This window comes from Aspergillus ambiguus (genome assembly GCF_047715705.1).
Source record: "Aspergillus ambiguus strain CBS 117.58 unplaced genomic scaffold BDV59scaffold_24, whole genome shotgun sequence".
Lineage (NCBI taxonomy): Eukaryota > Fungi > Ascomycota > Eurotiomycetes > Eurotiales > Aspergillaceae > Aspergillus > Aspergillus ambiguus.
Window position 1 is genome coordinate 221,212 of NW_027395537.1, and position 15,672 is coordinate 236,883.

Below are 15,672 nucleotides of genomic sequence, written 5' to 3' on the forward strand. Positions count from 1 at the left end.
CCAACGACTCGAAAGACAGGAGGCCCCATAAGAGATCTACCATGCTGGAGATCAAGTCTATCGGCTGCTAGTCCATCCTGCACTGGCCACTGTTACCCACCCGCGGTTCTCATCCTTTTTTAACCCAAGCAAGCAGGGTCCTGCCTGGATCTGCCGGAAGGTATAAGCCCTGTCATAGCCTGCAAGGCAAATAGGTTAATGCTAATCGTCCTCCCACCCCCTTCTTGGTGAAAAGGCCCACGGTTCAATGCATTCTCCCTTTGCCACAAGTCTCTCCGCCTGAACGTCCCAGCGTAGGCTTCCAGGAACGCAGCCCTAAGTCTTGACTGAACCATATTCTGTTTACACTTGGCTCTGCTTCTACTTTTCTTCTCATTCTTTTGTGCTCTTTATCCTCCTTTGGGAAAGGGACTGGGTGATCCTGCCGGATTATTACGCCTCACCTTCCGATATAGTTCACCGTTATTTCTCATATTACCTTTTGGCCACATCAGAAAGCCTATATTCAGAAGATAGGCAGACCCCAAAAAAGAATATTACTACCCAGTGCCCTAGTGGCAGGCAAGGTAAGGTGACCATACCTTTTTTTATAATTGATTTTTAGTTTTCCTTTCTATTTGTATTTTTCTACCCTGAAGTATTTCTCCGGTTTACTCCTTGGCTCCATTGATCGCCCGCCATGCTGCAATAAATGATCCCAAGAGAGCGACCATCGAAGCTATGGAAAACTGCCCGCCACGATCTAGTTTCGCCTTGCTGATCCAAACATATTGGTTTACTTTTTTTGACTCCTCCGATGGTGGCTCCGAACTGACTTAATTATAAGCTCCTGTAGTCCTCCGACTGCAAAGCGTGGAGTTTCAATGATGACTGCCGGCTGAACGTCACCCAACCGAGTATACGTCTCAAACGCTTCATCTGTGCTGGACATGCTGCCTTGTTCACCGTCCAATCCGGTCCGCATCTTGTTACTGTTGATCAAGTTCCCATCGACACTGGGGGCCTACCACACCAGATGCAATCATTAGTGCTCCCCCCTTCATCCTTCATCGCGACAGATTTTGGACATCCCCGAATCTACTCCGGTCCAGATCGACTTCCACTGAATCTGACCAGATCAACAAATGCTCGACGGTGCACTCCTCGGGATCTCCCACCCCCTCGCTCTATGTCCGGCTCGGTCTCAGCTGAGGACCAGCTGGAGACATCTGGAACCGCCCGACGGCCCGGTCACCCAGAGCTCCCTCAACCTGTAACAACGGCAGACGCTTCGCTAGCTGTAACATCTACTGCAGCATCTGCTGGCGTGCCCGGGCCCGTCCTAGCTACCCAGTCTCCAGTGACGACTTCCTCTCAGGCTCCGTTATCGCATCATGTGGCTTCCACTCCAGGGGATGAATTATCACGGCCGCTGGTCACCGGCAGTGACACATTTCCACCTCGGTATCCCCCAACGCTCGTTGGCCCAGGAGCCCCGCAAATTTCCACATCCACTTTCTCGCAACCTCCTTTTGGGACCTCCCCTCCAGTGGCAAGTACCAGAACGTTACCTCAAAGGGGGACTCGACGAACGAAGGCGCATGTGGCATCGGCCTGCGTGAACTGCAAGAAGAAGCACTTGGGTTGTGATCCAGCACGGCCGTGTAGGAGGTGTGTCCTGTCCGGGAAAGAAGTAAGCCATCGATATGTTCTTCTAGGGATTCTCTTGGCTAAACTGAAGTCAGGCAACTTGTGTCGATGTTACACACAAAAAGCGAGGCAGACCACCATTAAAGGCAGAAGAGGCATCCATGCGGGCCTTTGCATCACAAGTGGACACCCGAGGAGTGCCAGGGGAACAGCAGGGAACCCAGCTAAGACGCAGTATGCATAGGGCAACATCGTCCCGGGAACTACGGCCCATGACAGATCTTCAGATGCCGGGGGGCACGGCCGGGGCGTTAGGGCTGAGGGCTGCACCGACGCAACCACACCGTTGGCCTCCTGCCTATTCGGCGGTTGTAGACCCTGCACTCTCAATGCCGAGAAGCATGGGCCACAGGCGGTTCTCGTCCTCAGGATCCATCCAGTCCTTGACAGCGGCGTCACCTCCAACCTTCATTCCGATGACGACTGCGTTCAATCCGACGCTAGGGGCGGGTCGTATGCCCCCGGGAATGGGGCGACCAATTTCCTCGTATCCAGGCCAAGCGTTGCAACCTAGCACCTCACCACCACAATACCAGCAGTCCTTTGGTATCCCCGTCTCCTCGTACCAAGAGAGTACTCGAATGCCCAACCGCCTGTCGATTGGCGAAGCCCCAACCAGGGATGCCCGGGAGAGCTTCATGGAATCACCTGTGAGGCTTCCGCCAATCTACCCGCCCCCCATGACAACCCCTGGGTCCAGTCCCCACGGGCACCGTCTAAGTGATCCATACCCGACACTGTGGTCACCTCGGACTCGGGAGCAGTTTCTGCAGCAAGACCAGCGACATCAGGCCCCATCACAGGGCCTGATGCCCCCGATATCCCCCAGCAGCCATATGCGCCAGTCAATGGGAGAGTTCAGTTACGGAGAGCCGGCATCTCGACCTCTTCCGCCCGTGTCGGAGGCTACGCCGAGGCATCTTTCGATGTCGTCCTTGCACGGACGGGACGAGCCTTCATCAGAAGTCGATACAGGTGACTCCAGGCCAGCCAAACGGCAAAAGATGGCTTTGGATGATATGGTGAACGATTGAGACGGGGTTCACCAGCAAAGCATCCCTATATTCTCTTGATCGGGGTGCCAGGCGCCTCATCGAGTCCCATTCTGTAGCCGGGTCTACAACAGTTAATGATTTTAATGTATATTTCCTTTGTGGCATTGTTTTGTGATCACATTCGACATATATTTCTTATGTCCACAATTTCCTTTGTCCAAAAATACTCCTACGCATTTCCCCATTATCACCACCATTGCTGTTTGCTGTACAACGTCGGAGTCCATGCGAATTTCCTTTGTTTGTCATTTCATCAATTGCATGGAGCTTGGTCGTTCGGACGATGCATTACGTGTTTACATCGAGGATATATAACCTCAGGCCTTGAGTGTGTTCCCCAATACTATAGATGGCGTCATTTTGTTTAGGGTCAGGCATTGCCATAAGATTTGCATTATCATCATCCTGCATGAGGGGCTGCGTTGATTTCCTTCCTTGTTACCCACTTGAGCTCTGGGGACCTATAATGAAACAGAATTGGAGAAATAGAGCAAGTATATATAATCTATAATTCGTCTGATGCACATTAGGACAGCACAACGCTGCCTCTTTGGGCTAAATATAGAATTGAATGTAGTCTGGCCTATAAAACACCCCAATATATCAGCCGACGATCACGACAGGCGGAGTCGTAGATCTTCTATGACCTAGGCAGACAGCATTGCCACGAAGCCACGCTGGCTCGCTTGTCGTCATACTCGGTACGTCTAAGCATGTCTTACGCGGCTAGGCCAAGTTCCAGCCGCATAGAACCCTTCCAATCCACTGTGTACATAGAATGAATGTATATACAAGTTTCATTCACCGCATAACCTTCTATATCCGAAATATATAATCAATACAACTCTAGAAAAACAACCACATCCCGAATCTCTTCAATCGCTTTGTCCAACGACCGCCCTTCTCTCCTAAATATCCAGAGAACTTGTTTCTCCGCCGCGTCTGCGGATCGGCCTCTCCGGTGTCGACGCCCGCATCGTCGCTGCCGCGCGAGAGGAACGTATACCGATCCGTTTCCAAGTCCATCTCGTCTAACCGGACGAAGCGTGTCCGTTTGATTAGTTTCCATCCCAAGAACATAACCACCATGATGGGGATCTCGATATAATACGAAACGAAATCAACGGGCTGGAAGCTCGGGCTGAAACACGACCATCCCTGTACGAGAATGAGCACGATGTTCAGGCACACAGCGATGATCGGCCCGATGGGGTAGGTCCAGTTCTTGAACGGGAGGAGATGTTCCAGGTTCTGGCGGCGGATGGCGGCGCGGAACCGCAGGGATGCGAGGCCGATGCATGTCCAGGACAGCTGGTTGGAGACACCGACAATACTGTGCCGGGGGTTAGCATGGCTGATTTGTTCATGGGCGAGACGCGGACATACTTCTGCAACCACGACCATAATTGACCGGCTCCGATGTAGCTCGCGCCGAAGCACAACCCGCTGATGACGGACGTAGTGAGCACGGCGACCCAGGGGACTTGGAAGCGATTGAGGTGGCCGAAAAAGCGCGGGGCATAACCGTCTACGGCGAGCGTGTAGAGGAGACGAGACCCGGCGAAGAGGGCGTGGTTTGCGGCGGAAATGACACTGGTCATCAGTACGGCATTGATGAAACTGCCGGCGACGGCGCTACCGGCCTGGACGAAGACAATAGTGAACGGACTCGTAGCAGTGTTCTCTTCGGAGAGACCTGGGTAGTTATACGGCACGTTAAGCCCGATGATTACGATCGACACGATGTAGAATAGGATGATGCGCCAGAAGACATTGCGGACGACTTTGGGGAGGTTCTTGGCTGGGTCTTTGGTCTCGCCGGCCGTTACGGCAATGGATTCGGTGCCCCCGCTGGGATGGGTTAACTAAGTATCGCATGCGTCTAGACATGGGCACGAACTATGCAAATGAGGCTGTCACGAAGACGGAGGCGAATCCTCCAATGCCACCGACAAACGGCGCGTCTCCGACGTAGAAGTACTTGTCGCCGATGTACTTGTTCTCGGTGTTCCCACCGCAGTTGACAGCGATTCCGAGGATGATGAAGATCTGGACTGTTAGCTCAAGCGTCCCAGAGAGCGTTGACGCAACATACAATGATAGTAACCACTTTGAGCAAACTGAGCCAGTATTCGACCTGTGGAATGCATCCGTTAGCCCGTCCCACCCAAGTATGCTCGAGGAATCTTACCTCGCCATAGACCTTCACGGAGAGCACGTTAAATCCGAGAACAACGACAAGGAAGATCAAGCTGATGGCCCACCCGGGAAAATTATCCGTCCAAAACTCCAACAAGAGCTGAAGCGCGATGATATCGGACGCGGTAGAAACAGCATCATTGAACCAGTAGTTCCACGTCAGGGCGAACCCCAGGGCATCATCGACGAACCGTCTAAAAGCTTGTCAGCGCGACCGATTCCAAGCATTCAAACATCCCCAGACGCAGTGGTGTCACCCACCCAGCAAACGTGCAGAAGGACCCCGCCACAGGTATAAATGCCGCCATCTCGCCGAGACACAGCATGGTCACGAAGACAATCCCACCGCAGATCGCGTATGAGATGAGCATGGACGCCGGACCTCCTGTTGCTAGGGCTTTCCCCGTGCCGAGGAACAGGCCTGTCCCAATCGTGCCGCCGATTGCAATCATCTGCACCTGGCGGGGAGATAGCTTGCGCGCCAGCTGGTCGGCGTTGATGTGCCCATTGCTGTAATCTGGGTTCTCTAGGTCCCCTACGGACCCTGCGCCCGCTGTCGCGTGGTGTTTCTCCTGGTCGTAGACGGTCATTATAGACAAGCGCCCTGTTCTGCAATCAGGAGAATGTTGTGCGATGCTACACAACTCCGCGCAAGGAGCATCGAACTGCAGAGGGCGAAGGATGTAAAGATACTCCTCCTCTGACAGGATCTGCCGCGGCCTGAGCTAAAGTAGGCTTTCTAGAGTTGCATCGAGGCAGTAGGCGCATGACGTGATCAAAAAAAATTACGTACAATGGCGAATCCTGAAGGTGAAGCGGGCTAATGGGTTTTAGTGTCGGGTCTGTTGCCGACGGCGGGGGGTTGATCCACGGTCTGCTTTAGGGCCTCTCCACTATCCCATGTAGACTAAAGCTTCGCCTTCGTTTATCCGTAATTACATGCTTTTGTACTCCGCTAAAGACAAAGACACTGAACAAGAGGATATATCGATGCACACAGTTCCCATCCATCAACCAAGCAGCCCTGTAGCCAACGATTCCAGATCCTCCAAAGTCTGGATCTGCTTGGGCCCTTCGGCACCCGCCTTGGGCTTCTTTGGACGCCGCTCTTCCTCGCTTTCGTCGGGTTCGGCCATCCGCACCCGCTGCTTCTTGCTGGGACGAGGTGCTTCGTCTTCTGATGGGGAGAATCGGTCTCCATCGCCCTCGTCGTCTCCGCGCGGAGGAAGCTGAGCCACCCTCTCCTCCTCTTCCTCCTCTGCCAGGAGTTCGCGTTCGCGGGCTTTGCGCTTCTCTTTCTTCTCGCGGCGCTTCTGCTTGACCAGCGCCTTGTCCTCCACATCGGCCATGCGCGTCCGTTCCGCCTCCGCCGCCAGGAACCGCGCTTGCTGCTCCCGGGCGTCGCCCTTGGCGCGGAACTGCTCCTCGTCTTCCATCTCGTAAAGCTCATGCGGGTTACCCTCGTCGTCGTAGATGAGCTTGGAACCCTTGCCTTTGAACTTGAGCAACTTCTTCTTGGACTTGAGTAGCTTCTCGCGGCGTTTCGAGTCGATAACCAGGGGATCTTTACCGTCAATGTTAACCACCTTGACGTCCTTCTTGTCCGTCGTCTCTGCCTCAGATTCGGATCCAGACTCGTCCGAGCTGCCGCCCACCTCCAGCTGCTTATCACCCGCATCAAAGCGACGCTTAACAGACAGGAAGTCATCATCCTCGTCGGCCTCGTCAGTGGCCTTGGGGTCAGCCAATGTTCCGTCGTCATTGATGAGTTTCGAGTAGTGGTCAGCCAGGACGTCCTGGTTCCGGCGTTCGAACATGCGGTCGTATTTCGTGCGCACTTGCGGCGCCTCCTTCTTGGTCTTCTTCTCTCCAGCCTCGGCGCCGTCATCATCGTCGTCATCGTCGCTGGATAAGTGCGCCACAGCACGGGACGCATTCTTGCGTTCCTTGGTGTCATCACCCTTGATGAACTTGATGCGGGGCGCACCGGGAAGACCCAGGCTCGATGCGAATTCCTCAAGGTTCAGGTCCTTCAGTTTGAAGATCTCCTTGTCCTTCTGCACGTAGACGGACTTCACGTAGGAAATGAAGGCCTTTTGGCCCACGTACTTGAGTTCGGGATCCTTGAAACACATGTTTTGTAGCTGGTTCTTGATGCTCTGCTGCTTGTTGGCCTTGACGTTTATCTTCTCGATCGGGACCTTCTTCTGTTCGAGCCGCTTGAGCATCCCCGGTTCCTCACTGGGGTCGAGGAACAATACCGCTCGACCGTCACGCTCATACCGGGCCGTCCGCCCAACTCGGTGAATATAAGTATCGGCATCTTCGGGACAGTCCAGCTGAATGACCCAGTCAACGGCCGGGAAATCAAGACCGCGGGCAGCAACGTCGGTCGCGAAGAGCACGGCATGCTTTGCCTGCGAGTACTTGGTCGTAATATCGAGACGGCCCCCCTGCTTCTGGCGTCCGTGAAGATGCATCAATGGGATACCGGGTTGGAGATGGCGGAAGGCCTCGTAGACAAAGCGCACCTGCTTGCCGGAGGACAGAAAGACAAGCGTTTTCGATTTGAGATTGCTGCGAATGAAGCTCCACAGAACGTCGAGCTTTTGCGGTAGTGGTGTGACAACGTAGTGCTGTTGAAGGGTGGACGGGGTGGCGGACGCCGCCGCCTCATGGACGGAGACGTACTCGGGATCCTGCAAACTCAACCGAGCCAAGTCCGATACTTTCTTTGTTTGGGTGGCGCTGAAGAGCATGGTCTGGCGCTCCTTAGGAATATGGCCGATGATCGCGTCCACTGTCGTCTGGAACCCCATATCCATGATGCGATCCGCTTCGTCCAGCACGAGCATCTGCAGGTTGTAGGTGTCGAACAAGGCCGTCTGGTCCAGATGCTGCAGCATTCGACCGGGCGTACAAACCAGGATGTTCATCCTCCCCAGTCTTTCCTGTTCCTCCCGCAGACTCTTTCCGCCGATAACCAGCCCAGCCGAGAAATGATGGTAGCGACCGACCTTCCGCAGGACCTCGAAGATCTGGATGGCGAGTTCGCGGGTCGGCGACAGAACCAGAGCGCCCAATCCGTCGTGTTCGGACCATTGTTTACGGTACAGGTTCTCCAGGATGGGAATGAGGAAGGCCAGCGTCTTGCCGCTGCCGGTCTTCGCGGCTCCGAGGATGTCGCGGCCCTTCAAGGCATGGCTCACGGCGCGAGACTGAATATCAGTGAGGGTCTTGTAATGCGAAGCGGACAGGCCAGACAGCGTCGGTTCGGAGAGAGGCAGGTCGGTGAAGGCCTTAAAGGACTCCTTGAGATCGAGATCTTCGACTCGTTGGATGAGGGAAGAAAGGTCTTCCTGCGCACGCTTGCGCTTCAAGTTGGTTCGCTGGGAGGCTTTCGCATGTTTCCCACTGCGCGCACCATTGGGAGGAGCCATCATGCGCTCACTTCACAGGAGTTGCTGGGTCTCCGTGTTGAACGATGGGAGGGGAAGAAGTGCTGAGTATTGATTTCTCGTTATTTTTTCGGTCCAAGAGATCGCGGGCGGTCGGAGCCAACTTTTTTTCTGCCGGTCGGGGAGGGGCTGAGTCAGCGGGTGATAACGGGCTTATCGTTCTCTCTCTCTCTCGCTCTACCTCGTGGGTTTCTGCTCAGGCATGCGATCCGTTCCTCCATTCCGCACACGACTGTTGTGGCTTCCTCGGCGGTGAATATCGTGGTCAATCACAAGAAATATGTCTGGAGATGAGCAAGACGCCCTCGACGCGCTCGAAAGAGAGGCGTCGGACTTTGACAAGGTTCGCTTCGCCCGTCCTCGAGTGTGGCTGGGAAGGAAGAGACTGACCGATCTTGCAGGACGCAGAGATTGACCGCATTCGCAAGGCATTTTCACTAGACGCGTAAGACATGCGCTGGACTGGCTACAGGCTTTGTAGTGACTAACTACGGACTCGTGAATAGATACTCCGTCCTAGATCTTCAGCCCGGTGTCACGGAGAAAGACATCAAAATCCAATATCGCAAAAAATCCCTTCTGATCCATCCGGACAAGACGAAAAACCCGGCGGCGCCAGACGCCTTTGATCGATTGAAGAAAGCACACGCATCTCTGCTCGATGAGAAAGCGCGGACGTATCTGGACGAATGTATTGCCGACGCACGACGACTCCTGATCCGCGAACACAAATATACACTCGATTCGCCCGAGCTGAAGACGGAAGCATTCAAGAAGGAATGGCGGCAGAAGACCGTCCAGGTACTCCTGGAGGAAGAAGCGCGGCGACGGAGACAGGCCAAGGCGCGACTACAGGAGGAAGGACGGGAGCGACGCAAAGAAGAGGAGGAGATTGAAGCTCGGAAACGCAAACGGGACCAAGACAAGGCGTGGGAAGACAGTCGAGAGGAGCGGATTGGCAGCTGGCGCGATTGGCAGAAGGGACAGAAGAAGAGCGGCGAGAAGAAGAAAAAGAAGATGAAGGTGCTGGGCTGAGTGTCGCTCTATAGTATAATTCTACATGTTTGAATCTCCTTAATCATATACCTTCTGTAGGAGTATAGAAGTACTCGACTGTACGAGTACTCTGTAGTCAGTAAACCAGATTTAGATAAGAAAGCGGTCAGCGGGGATGCGGGGCGCGGGGCGACGTCAAAACCTCCTCGGACGACCAGAACATTCTACCGACCATCAATCGATCTCGCTATCTATATTCCAACCTCACCCTCTCCTCTGCCCTCCCCCTCACCCCATTCTCTCTCGTGTCCCCCAAAACCATGACCGAAAGCATGACCGACTCGGTCTATCGTCCTCATCAGCACAATGGCTCCGCAAAGTTCATGACCGCATGCCCTTCGATCTTCACCACGCAGCCCTCCACCCCGTCCACAACATCAGTATATACCACCCCCGAGTCCTCCTCTTCTTCCTCCTGTTGCTCCGCGTCTCCCTCCACCACCCTCTCCGACGTCGTCGCCCAATGTCACACGCAAATTCACTCCTTCCTCCACGAATCCCACCCCGCCGACTCCCTTCTCGCCGCCGTGCAACGTCAAACCCGCATCTCGCTCGACGTCGTCGCCTCCGCGCTCACACGTTACCAGCTCACCGAGCTGTCCCTGTCCTACAACGGCGGAAAAGACTGTCTCGTACTCCTCGTGCTCTTCCTCGCCAGTCTGCACCCGCTCCCACCCCCCAGTGAGGGAGGCCGACCCTCCCTCCCGGCTATCTACGCCCTCCCGCCGGACCCCTTCCCCGCCGTGGAGGATTTCGTCCGCTGGTCGGCCCGCGCCTATCACCTCGACATCATCAAGTACACCACCGACCCGCCACGGTCGACCCTCCGCTCCAGCTTCGAGAACTATCTCGCCTTGAATCCCACCGTCAAGGCCATCTTCGTCGGCACCCGCCGCACCGACCCCCACGGCGCCAAACTGACCCATTTCGACCGCACCGATCGCGGCTGGCCCGACTTCGTCCGCATCCATCCCGTCATCGACTGGCATTACGCCGAGATCTGGGCCTTTATCCGCCATCTGCGTCTGCGCTACTGTCCCCTCTACGATCAGGGATACACCAGTCTGGGCGGCCAGACCGACACATATCCCAACCCGAAACTGCGCATTGACTCCCACGCCGAAAGTCTTTCGGGCGAGAAAGACGCCCAAGATCAAGCTCAACGGTACCGTCCGGCATACGAGCTGACAGAGGATCTCGAAGAACGCCTCGGACGTAACTAAATACACCCCAGTCCCCATGTACTCCGCTCCTTATATCTCGGCCTTTCATCTTCCCCCTCCATGGATACACCTGCTTCCTCTCCACACCTTGCCGGCTATGGTCGTGTGCCCCCTGTTGATACTATAGATTTGGTTTTGCATTTACCTCGACACCAGTTACCCCTACTTGAGTCATGACCGCCTGTTTAACGAAACACCTTGTTAATTATTAGACTGGTGCATTACCTGTCAGAGGACGACCATGTGCTGTTAGACAGATACAGAAATTTGCAACCTTTGTGGAACTTCTCTCGTTTCGCTTCCCCTTTTTTGGCCGATTTTCCGTTTTCAACTTTTTTTGGGCGTTTGGCATCCTGTGCTCAAGCTCTGACAAATCTGAACCATACATGTTAAACCTTCGGTTGACCATAGAAGTCTGCTGTCATCAAGAAATGGACAAAAGATACGCTCACAAAGGACTTCAAAAGCTCAATCCCCTCGACAAAAAGAAGCTTCAACTGAAAGTAAAAGGCGAAGTGCCCGGTTCTTCGGTCTACTTTTCCTAATGGATGTAGGCATGGGAGCATGTACGTATGTATGATCGTGGAAGAGTTGGAAGCATACGGATACTTGAAACGACCACCGAATCAAGGACGGCGGACGATGTCTGCTCAAATAGCAGAGCGTGGAGAATGCATATAGATCTCCTTGCGGGAAGACACTGGAGAGAGGGACTCTGCCTTGAGATTTTCCTTCCGAGGACTGGAGCGACGCTCTGCAGAAGGTATTCCAGGGAAAGCAGGCTTGGAATTGGCGCTGGCGATGTTCTCAGGCCAGCCATTGCGGTGGGAAGAGAACCGTCCACGGAACAAGGGCGTGTTTTCCTGCCCTGCGGGACTGTTCTTGGAAGGCCAAGAATTGAGGCGTACACTGCCAAATTGGTTCTTTACCAAAGGATATCTAAACGAGCTCGTCAGTAATCCTACAGTACACATAGCCACAAGGGAATGTACGGGGGCGAGATGGAAGTCGCAGGAGTCCAGGTGGACCCAACTCCAACAGGAGATGCATAACTGTTCTGGGAGTTAGGACTCAAATGAGAAGCGGTCTGCTGGAGGCGAGACAAAGAGGGTGAAGGGGAGCCCTGGATGATTTCGACCGAGTAGTTGTACTCGCCAGCACGATAGGCGCGGCGCTCATTGCTCTGCTGCTTAAGCAGCTTCTGGGCCTTTGTATCGGCAAAACGGAGAAGCAGCTTCACTCCATCTTTGCCAACAGCATTGTGGAACTCAGCCAGCACCTTCTCTGCTATCTCACGGGTCTCAAATCTGTCAAAGACAGGTTAGAACATATCGTGTTACACGATCGCTGCGGAGACTCACCGAGCAAAGCCAACTTCCTTGCTTACACCGGTCTTCTCGTCACGGCTAATCTTCTCGGAAACAACACGATAGGGCTCGAAATGGCGACGAAGGTCCTATGGCAAGCATGGTTAGTGGATTTCATATCTCGGACACACAGGGAAATGTACTGCCTCAGTCCATTCAATTGGAAGATTAGTGCAGTAGATGTTAGTGGACGTCTTGTCTTCCAGGTCCTTGAGACGAGAGTTGCGTGATTTCTATGGCACGTCAGAAACTGATCTGCAACGAGGGGGTGTGGTTAGTTACCTGAGCAAAACTAGCTTGATAGCCTAGGTAGAAAAAGGCCCGGATACAATTCTCGCACGATTCAAAGTTGAAGTACTGCACAAAGCCAAAACTGCATACCAGATCAGTACACGACGCATGTCCGCCGTCTGCTGGAGACTCACCCCTTGCAGAGGCCAGTGTCGAGATCCACAATAGCTTTGCACCGGTCGATCTTCCCAAAGCGCGATGCGTAGGAATACAACATCTCGTCGGTAGTCTCAGGGAGGAAACCTCTGATGTAGACGTTGGTGATACCCTCGCGGTTTTCAAGGCACTTCGCGAGAGTCAGCTCAGATGGGTTGGTCCACATAGCCGGAATAGCGCGTGGAATTGCTGGTTCTTGCTGAGTGATGCTCTCAATGTCCTGAAGCATGTATCCGGTGGATGTCTTCATCATCTGGAAGGGCAGAGTTGGGCCCATCTGGGCGAGAGTATTCAAATAGGTAGGAAGAGTGGGGTTAAAATACTCAGTCTGATTACCAGACTCATGACCCTGGTGGCCAGCGTGCTTTTGCTCTTCGCTGTTGTTTAGAAGGTATGGCATGGGATAGCCCGACAGAGGGGCACACAGCGCCGGGTTCTGGTAAATGCTAGTCGGCAAGAATGGCATCTGGCCTACCTGCTCAGGAGCGGGAGCTGGAGTCGGGGAGAAGGGAGACAGGGGCAAAAAGAAGGGGGGGATTATCATGGGATTCTGGTAGTGAGCACGCTGAGCTCCCTGGATATCCATGTTGCCAAACTTGCGTCCAGCACGCTGATGCTGAAGATTGAGAGCATTGAAAATGGGGGCCATGTTGGCGCGTGCATCATGACGAATCTGACCCGGCTGACCCGCATGGGGCTGAAGGGGCTCAGAAACCGCCTGTGGATGCATGGTAGTAGTTCTGAAGGGGTATATGGTGAGCATTGGATCGGTCGACACCGATGGCGTCCGGAGATGGAATCACTCACCTCAACGACAGATGCGTGAGCCGATAACGAAGAAAGATGGGAAACGATCGAAGAAGTGTAATCCCAAGGGAGTTTTGGATGAGAAATAAGAGAATATGAGCGAGGGCTCGAAGGACAAGGTCGATACCTGGGGAGTATAGAGGAAACGATGATGGGCGGGGAGTAGATGGGATGGAGGATGATGGGACGGGGAGAAAGGGAGATGAGAAGAGAAGAGAAAGCCAAGCGAGGGACGACGAGGAGGAGAAAGTTGACAAACGAGAGACACAAGAGAAGAGGGAAGGAAGATGTGGGTGAAGGGATTCAACGCCGAGAAGAGAAGGAGCTCCAGTGTGATTACATCGTCAGCGTCGCTGCCTGGGGCACCGGAGGCTTCACACAGCTCTGTAGGGCCCACGAGGAAGGCAGTTTTGAATGCAGTCACCGACATAGATTGACAGTGATACCTAGGCATTGTGAAGACACTGTGAAGTGCGGATGATCATCGATCTACACAGCTCCGGACTCTTAGATATTTCCTTTTCGGGAAACAAAGCAGACTTCACGAATCCAGTCTAAGTCCCACGCTGGCTGTTTGAACCTTCATCATCTGTTTGTCCCTGGCCTTTGTTTTCTTGTAACAGGTTTTTATTGCACTGTATCCGTAAGGGGCCCTACAAGTCAAGTAGGACTAACTATGCAACATTTGGTCAGAGATAAAAACGCACCGCTTCTTGACCATGCATCCCCGGACATCCACAAATGCGAAGAGGGTATCCATCGACAGTCTCACTTTCGCCGAAACCGAATCTATGATGCTGGTACGCCGAGAAGCAGAGTCGAGAACAGAACAGCAAGACAAGCAGAACGGCAAGACAGGAGAGATCAAGGATGACAATCTCCAGAACTCAAATCAAAAGCAAACCCTCACTGCTGGGACCGATCCTGGAGCCATTTGTATACCACCGAAAAGTCCTTTCCACGATGCTCCTCTTCCACCGCGTTGTACACCCCACGCGCCTGGTCGCCCAGCGCAAGCGGAGTCCCCGACTCCTTCGCCGCCGTGAGCGCAAGGCGCAAGTCCTTGTTCATCAAGCTCACCCCAAATCCACCTTCGTAACCCCGGGAGGCAGGCGCCGTCTCCACCACGCCCGGGACCGGGTTATTGACCTCCATGGGCCAACAACGGCCCGTCGACGTGTTCACCATCTCCGCCAGGGTTTTCGGATCCAGGCCCCATCGCATTCCGAGGTTCATGGCTTCCGCCGTAGCGATGTTGTTGATCGCTAGAATATAGTTGTTGGCAAGTTTTCCAGACACCCCCGTGCCGGGTGGTCCCATGTGCCAGGCTTTCTTTCCCATAAGCATCAACACGGATCGGACCCGCTCGATGAGCTCGCCGGTCTGGGACGATGCACCGAACATGAATGATAGCGTTCCCGCACGGGCACCAACGACGCCACCCGACATAGGCGCGTCCACAAAGCGCCCCTGCCGAGTCGTGTGGATGGCATTGGCCAATTCCTTGCTCGACGCAGGGTCAATAGTGGAAGTATCAATGAACAATCGCTCTTGTTCCAGGGTGGGAAGTTCCCCTGGCCGCAGAATACAATGGAAGACGCCTTTTACGTGTTCCGGCTCCGGGAGGCTGGTGACAATCACTGTCTGGCGCGGCTGTCAGAATTTGTGACAACGGCTTGCGTTTACATCGCGACGTCACACGTACCGACTGCTCAGCCACCTCTCTAGCATTTTCGGCGACCAGAACTTTCATCGCGTCGGGCTCGAGCCCACTTTCTCGCGCAGATGCTTGAGTCTCCTCAACAAACCGCTTCGACGCAGCTTCGTTCACGTCGCGGATGACGAGTGTATCAGATGTGGGAATCTTGGCGCGGAGGTTCTTGGCCATGTTGTATCCTAACAAGCAGTGTTAGATCAGTCTTCTGTGTCTAGATTCAGTTGCTCATTTCTATCCCTTCTCCAATCCCAACACTGTCGGCCCATCGTCATAGTACTACCATAACAGATCCGTACATATGAATATAAACGTACCCATTTGTCCCAAGCCGATAAATCCCCACGTAGCGTCGCGTCGTACCGAAGTCGAAAATGTGCGGGGAATATGCCGCGACAGTCGTCCGGCGGAGATCATTGTTTTAGAGACAGGTACCCTCCGTAGAGGGAGGGATAGCGCAGAGAAGCTCATTTTGAAGCCGAGAGCGACAGCAGACGAAGAATCGGGAGCGCGTATGTAGACTGAGTAGAATTTAGGGAAGAGATGACAGGGAGGGGTGAGCCGCAGGGAGCTACATCGGGCTACGGGCCTCCGTTCTCTGCACCGAGTGAACCGAGGAGGTCGAGATCCGTCGTTTTCCGAAGATACCCATGGTGG

General features: G+C 54.1%; 7 protein-coding genes across 7 annotated transcripts; 3 read left to right on the forward strand and 4 right to left on the reverse strand.

Annotated features, from left to right (window-relative positions):
- Positions 1 to 1,168: 1,168 nt before the first annotated feature.
- On the forward strand, positions 1,169 to 2,723 carry sclB (putative C6 transcription factor; the record flags this gene model as incomplete). The annotated part of the gene is made up of 2 exons (XM_073692362.1): positions 1,169 to 1,672; positions 1,725 to 2,723. 2 exons carry the CDS (start codon positions 1,169 to 1,171, stop codon positions 2,721 to 2,723), a joined length of 1,503 nt encoding a protein of 500 aa, XP_073546304.1.
- Positions 2,724 to 3,549: 826 nt separating this feature from the next.
- On the reverse strand, positions 3,550 to 5,743 carry BDV59DRAFT_65699 (amino acid permease). The gene is made up of 6 exons (XM_073696848.1): positions 5,205 to 5,743; positions 4,936 to 5,137; positions 4,840 to 4,881; positions 4,645 to 4,793; positions 4,131 to 4,595; positions 3,550 to 4,077 (listed from the first exon to the last, which is right to left on the reverse strand). The coding sequence occupies exons 1-6, from the start codon at positions 5,531 to 5,533 to the stop codon at positions 3,591 to 3,593; spliced, it is 1,674 nt and encodes a 557-aa protein (XP_073546305.1). The 5' UTR covers positions 5,534 to 5,743; the 3' UTR covers positions 3,550 to 3,590.
- A 210-nt stretch (positions 5,744 to 5,953) lies between these two features.
- dbp4 (RNA-dependent ATPase HCA4) lies at positions 5,954 to 8,605 on the reverse strand (the record flags this gene model as incomplete). The annotated part of the gene is made up of 2 exons (XM_073692363.1): positions 5,954 to 8,357; positions 8,583 to 8,605. The coding sequence occupies 2 exons, from the start codon at positions 8,603 to 8,605 to the stop codon at positions 5,954 to 5,956; spliced, it is 2,427 nt and encodes an 808-aa protein (XP_073546306.1).
- On the forward strand, positions 8,596 to 9,520 carry BDV59DRAFT_182000 (uncharacterized protein). Its single transcript, XM_073690321.1, has 3 exons — positions 8,596 to 8,744; positions 8,803 to 8,846; positions 8,908 to 9,520. Exons 1-3 carry the CDS (start codon positions 8,682 to 8,684, stop codon positions 9,434 to 9,436), a joined length of 636 nt encoding a protein of 211 aa, XP_073546307.1. The 5' UTR covers positions 8,596 to 8,681; the 3' UTR covers positions 9,437 to 9,520.
- Positions 9,521 to 9,633: 113 nt separating this feature from the next.
- BDV59DRAFT_65706 (FAD synthase) lies at positions 9,634 to 10,914 on the forward strand. The gene has a single exon (XM_073696849.1). It carries the CDS (start codon positions 9,718 to 9,720, stop codon positions 10,678 to 10,680), a length of 963 nt encoding a protein of 320 aa, XP_073546308.1. The 5' UTR covers positions 9,634 to 9,717; the 3' UTR covers positions 10,681 to 10,914.
- A 416-nt stretch (positions 10,915 to 11,330) lies between these two features.
- BDV59DRAFT_203452 (putative RNA binding protein MSSP-2) lies at positions 11,331 to 13,224 on the reverse strand (the record flags this gene model as incomplete). Its single annotated transcript, XM_073694270.1, has 6 exons — positions 11,331 to 11,619; positions 11,673 to 11,987; positions 12,042 to 12,136; positions 12,191 to 12,280; positions 12,330 to 12,420; positions 12,473 to 13,224. The coding sequence occupies 6 exons, from the start codon at positions 13,222 to 13,224 to the stop codon at positions 11,331 to 11,333; spliced, it is 1,632 nt and encodes a 543-aa protein (XP_073546309.1).
- A 680-nt stretch (positions 13,225 to 13,904) lies between these two features.
- Positions 13,905 to 15,354, reverse strand: BDV59DRAFT_182004 (6-phosphogluconate dehydrogenase). Its single transcript, XM_073690322.1, has 2 exons — positions 15,007 to 15,354; positions 13,905 to 14,945 (listed from the first exon to the last, which is right to left on the reverse strand). Exons 1-2 carry the CDS (start codon positions 15,187 to 15,189, stop codon positions 14,208 to 14,210), a joined length of 921 nt encoding a protein of 306 aa, XP_073546310.1. The 5' UTR covers positions 15,190 to 15,354; the 3' UTR covers positions 13,905 to 14,207.
- Positions 15,355 to 15,672: the final 318 nt, after the last annotated feature.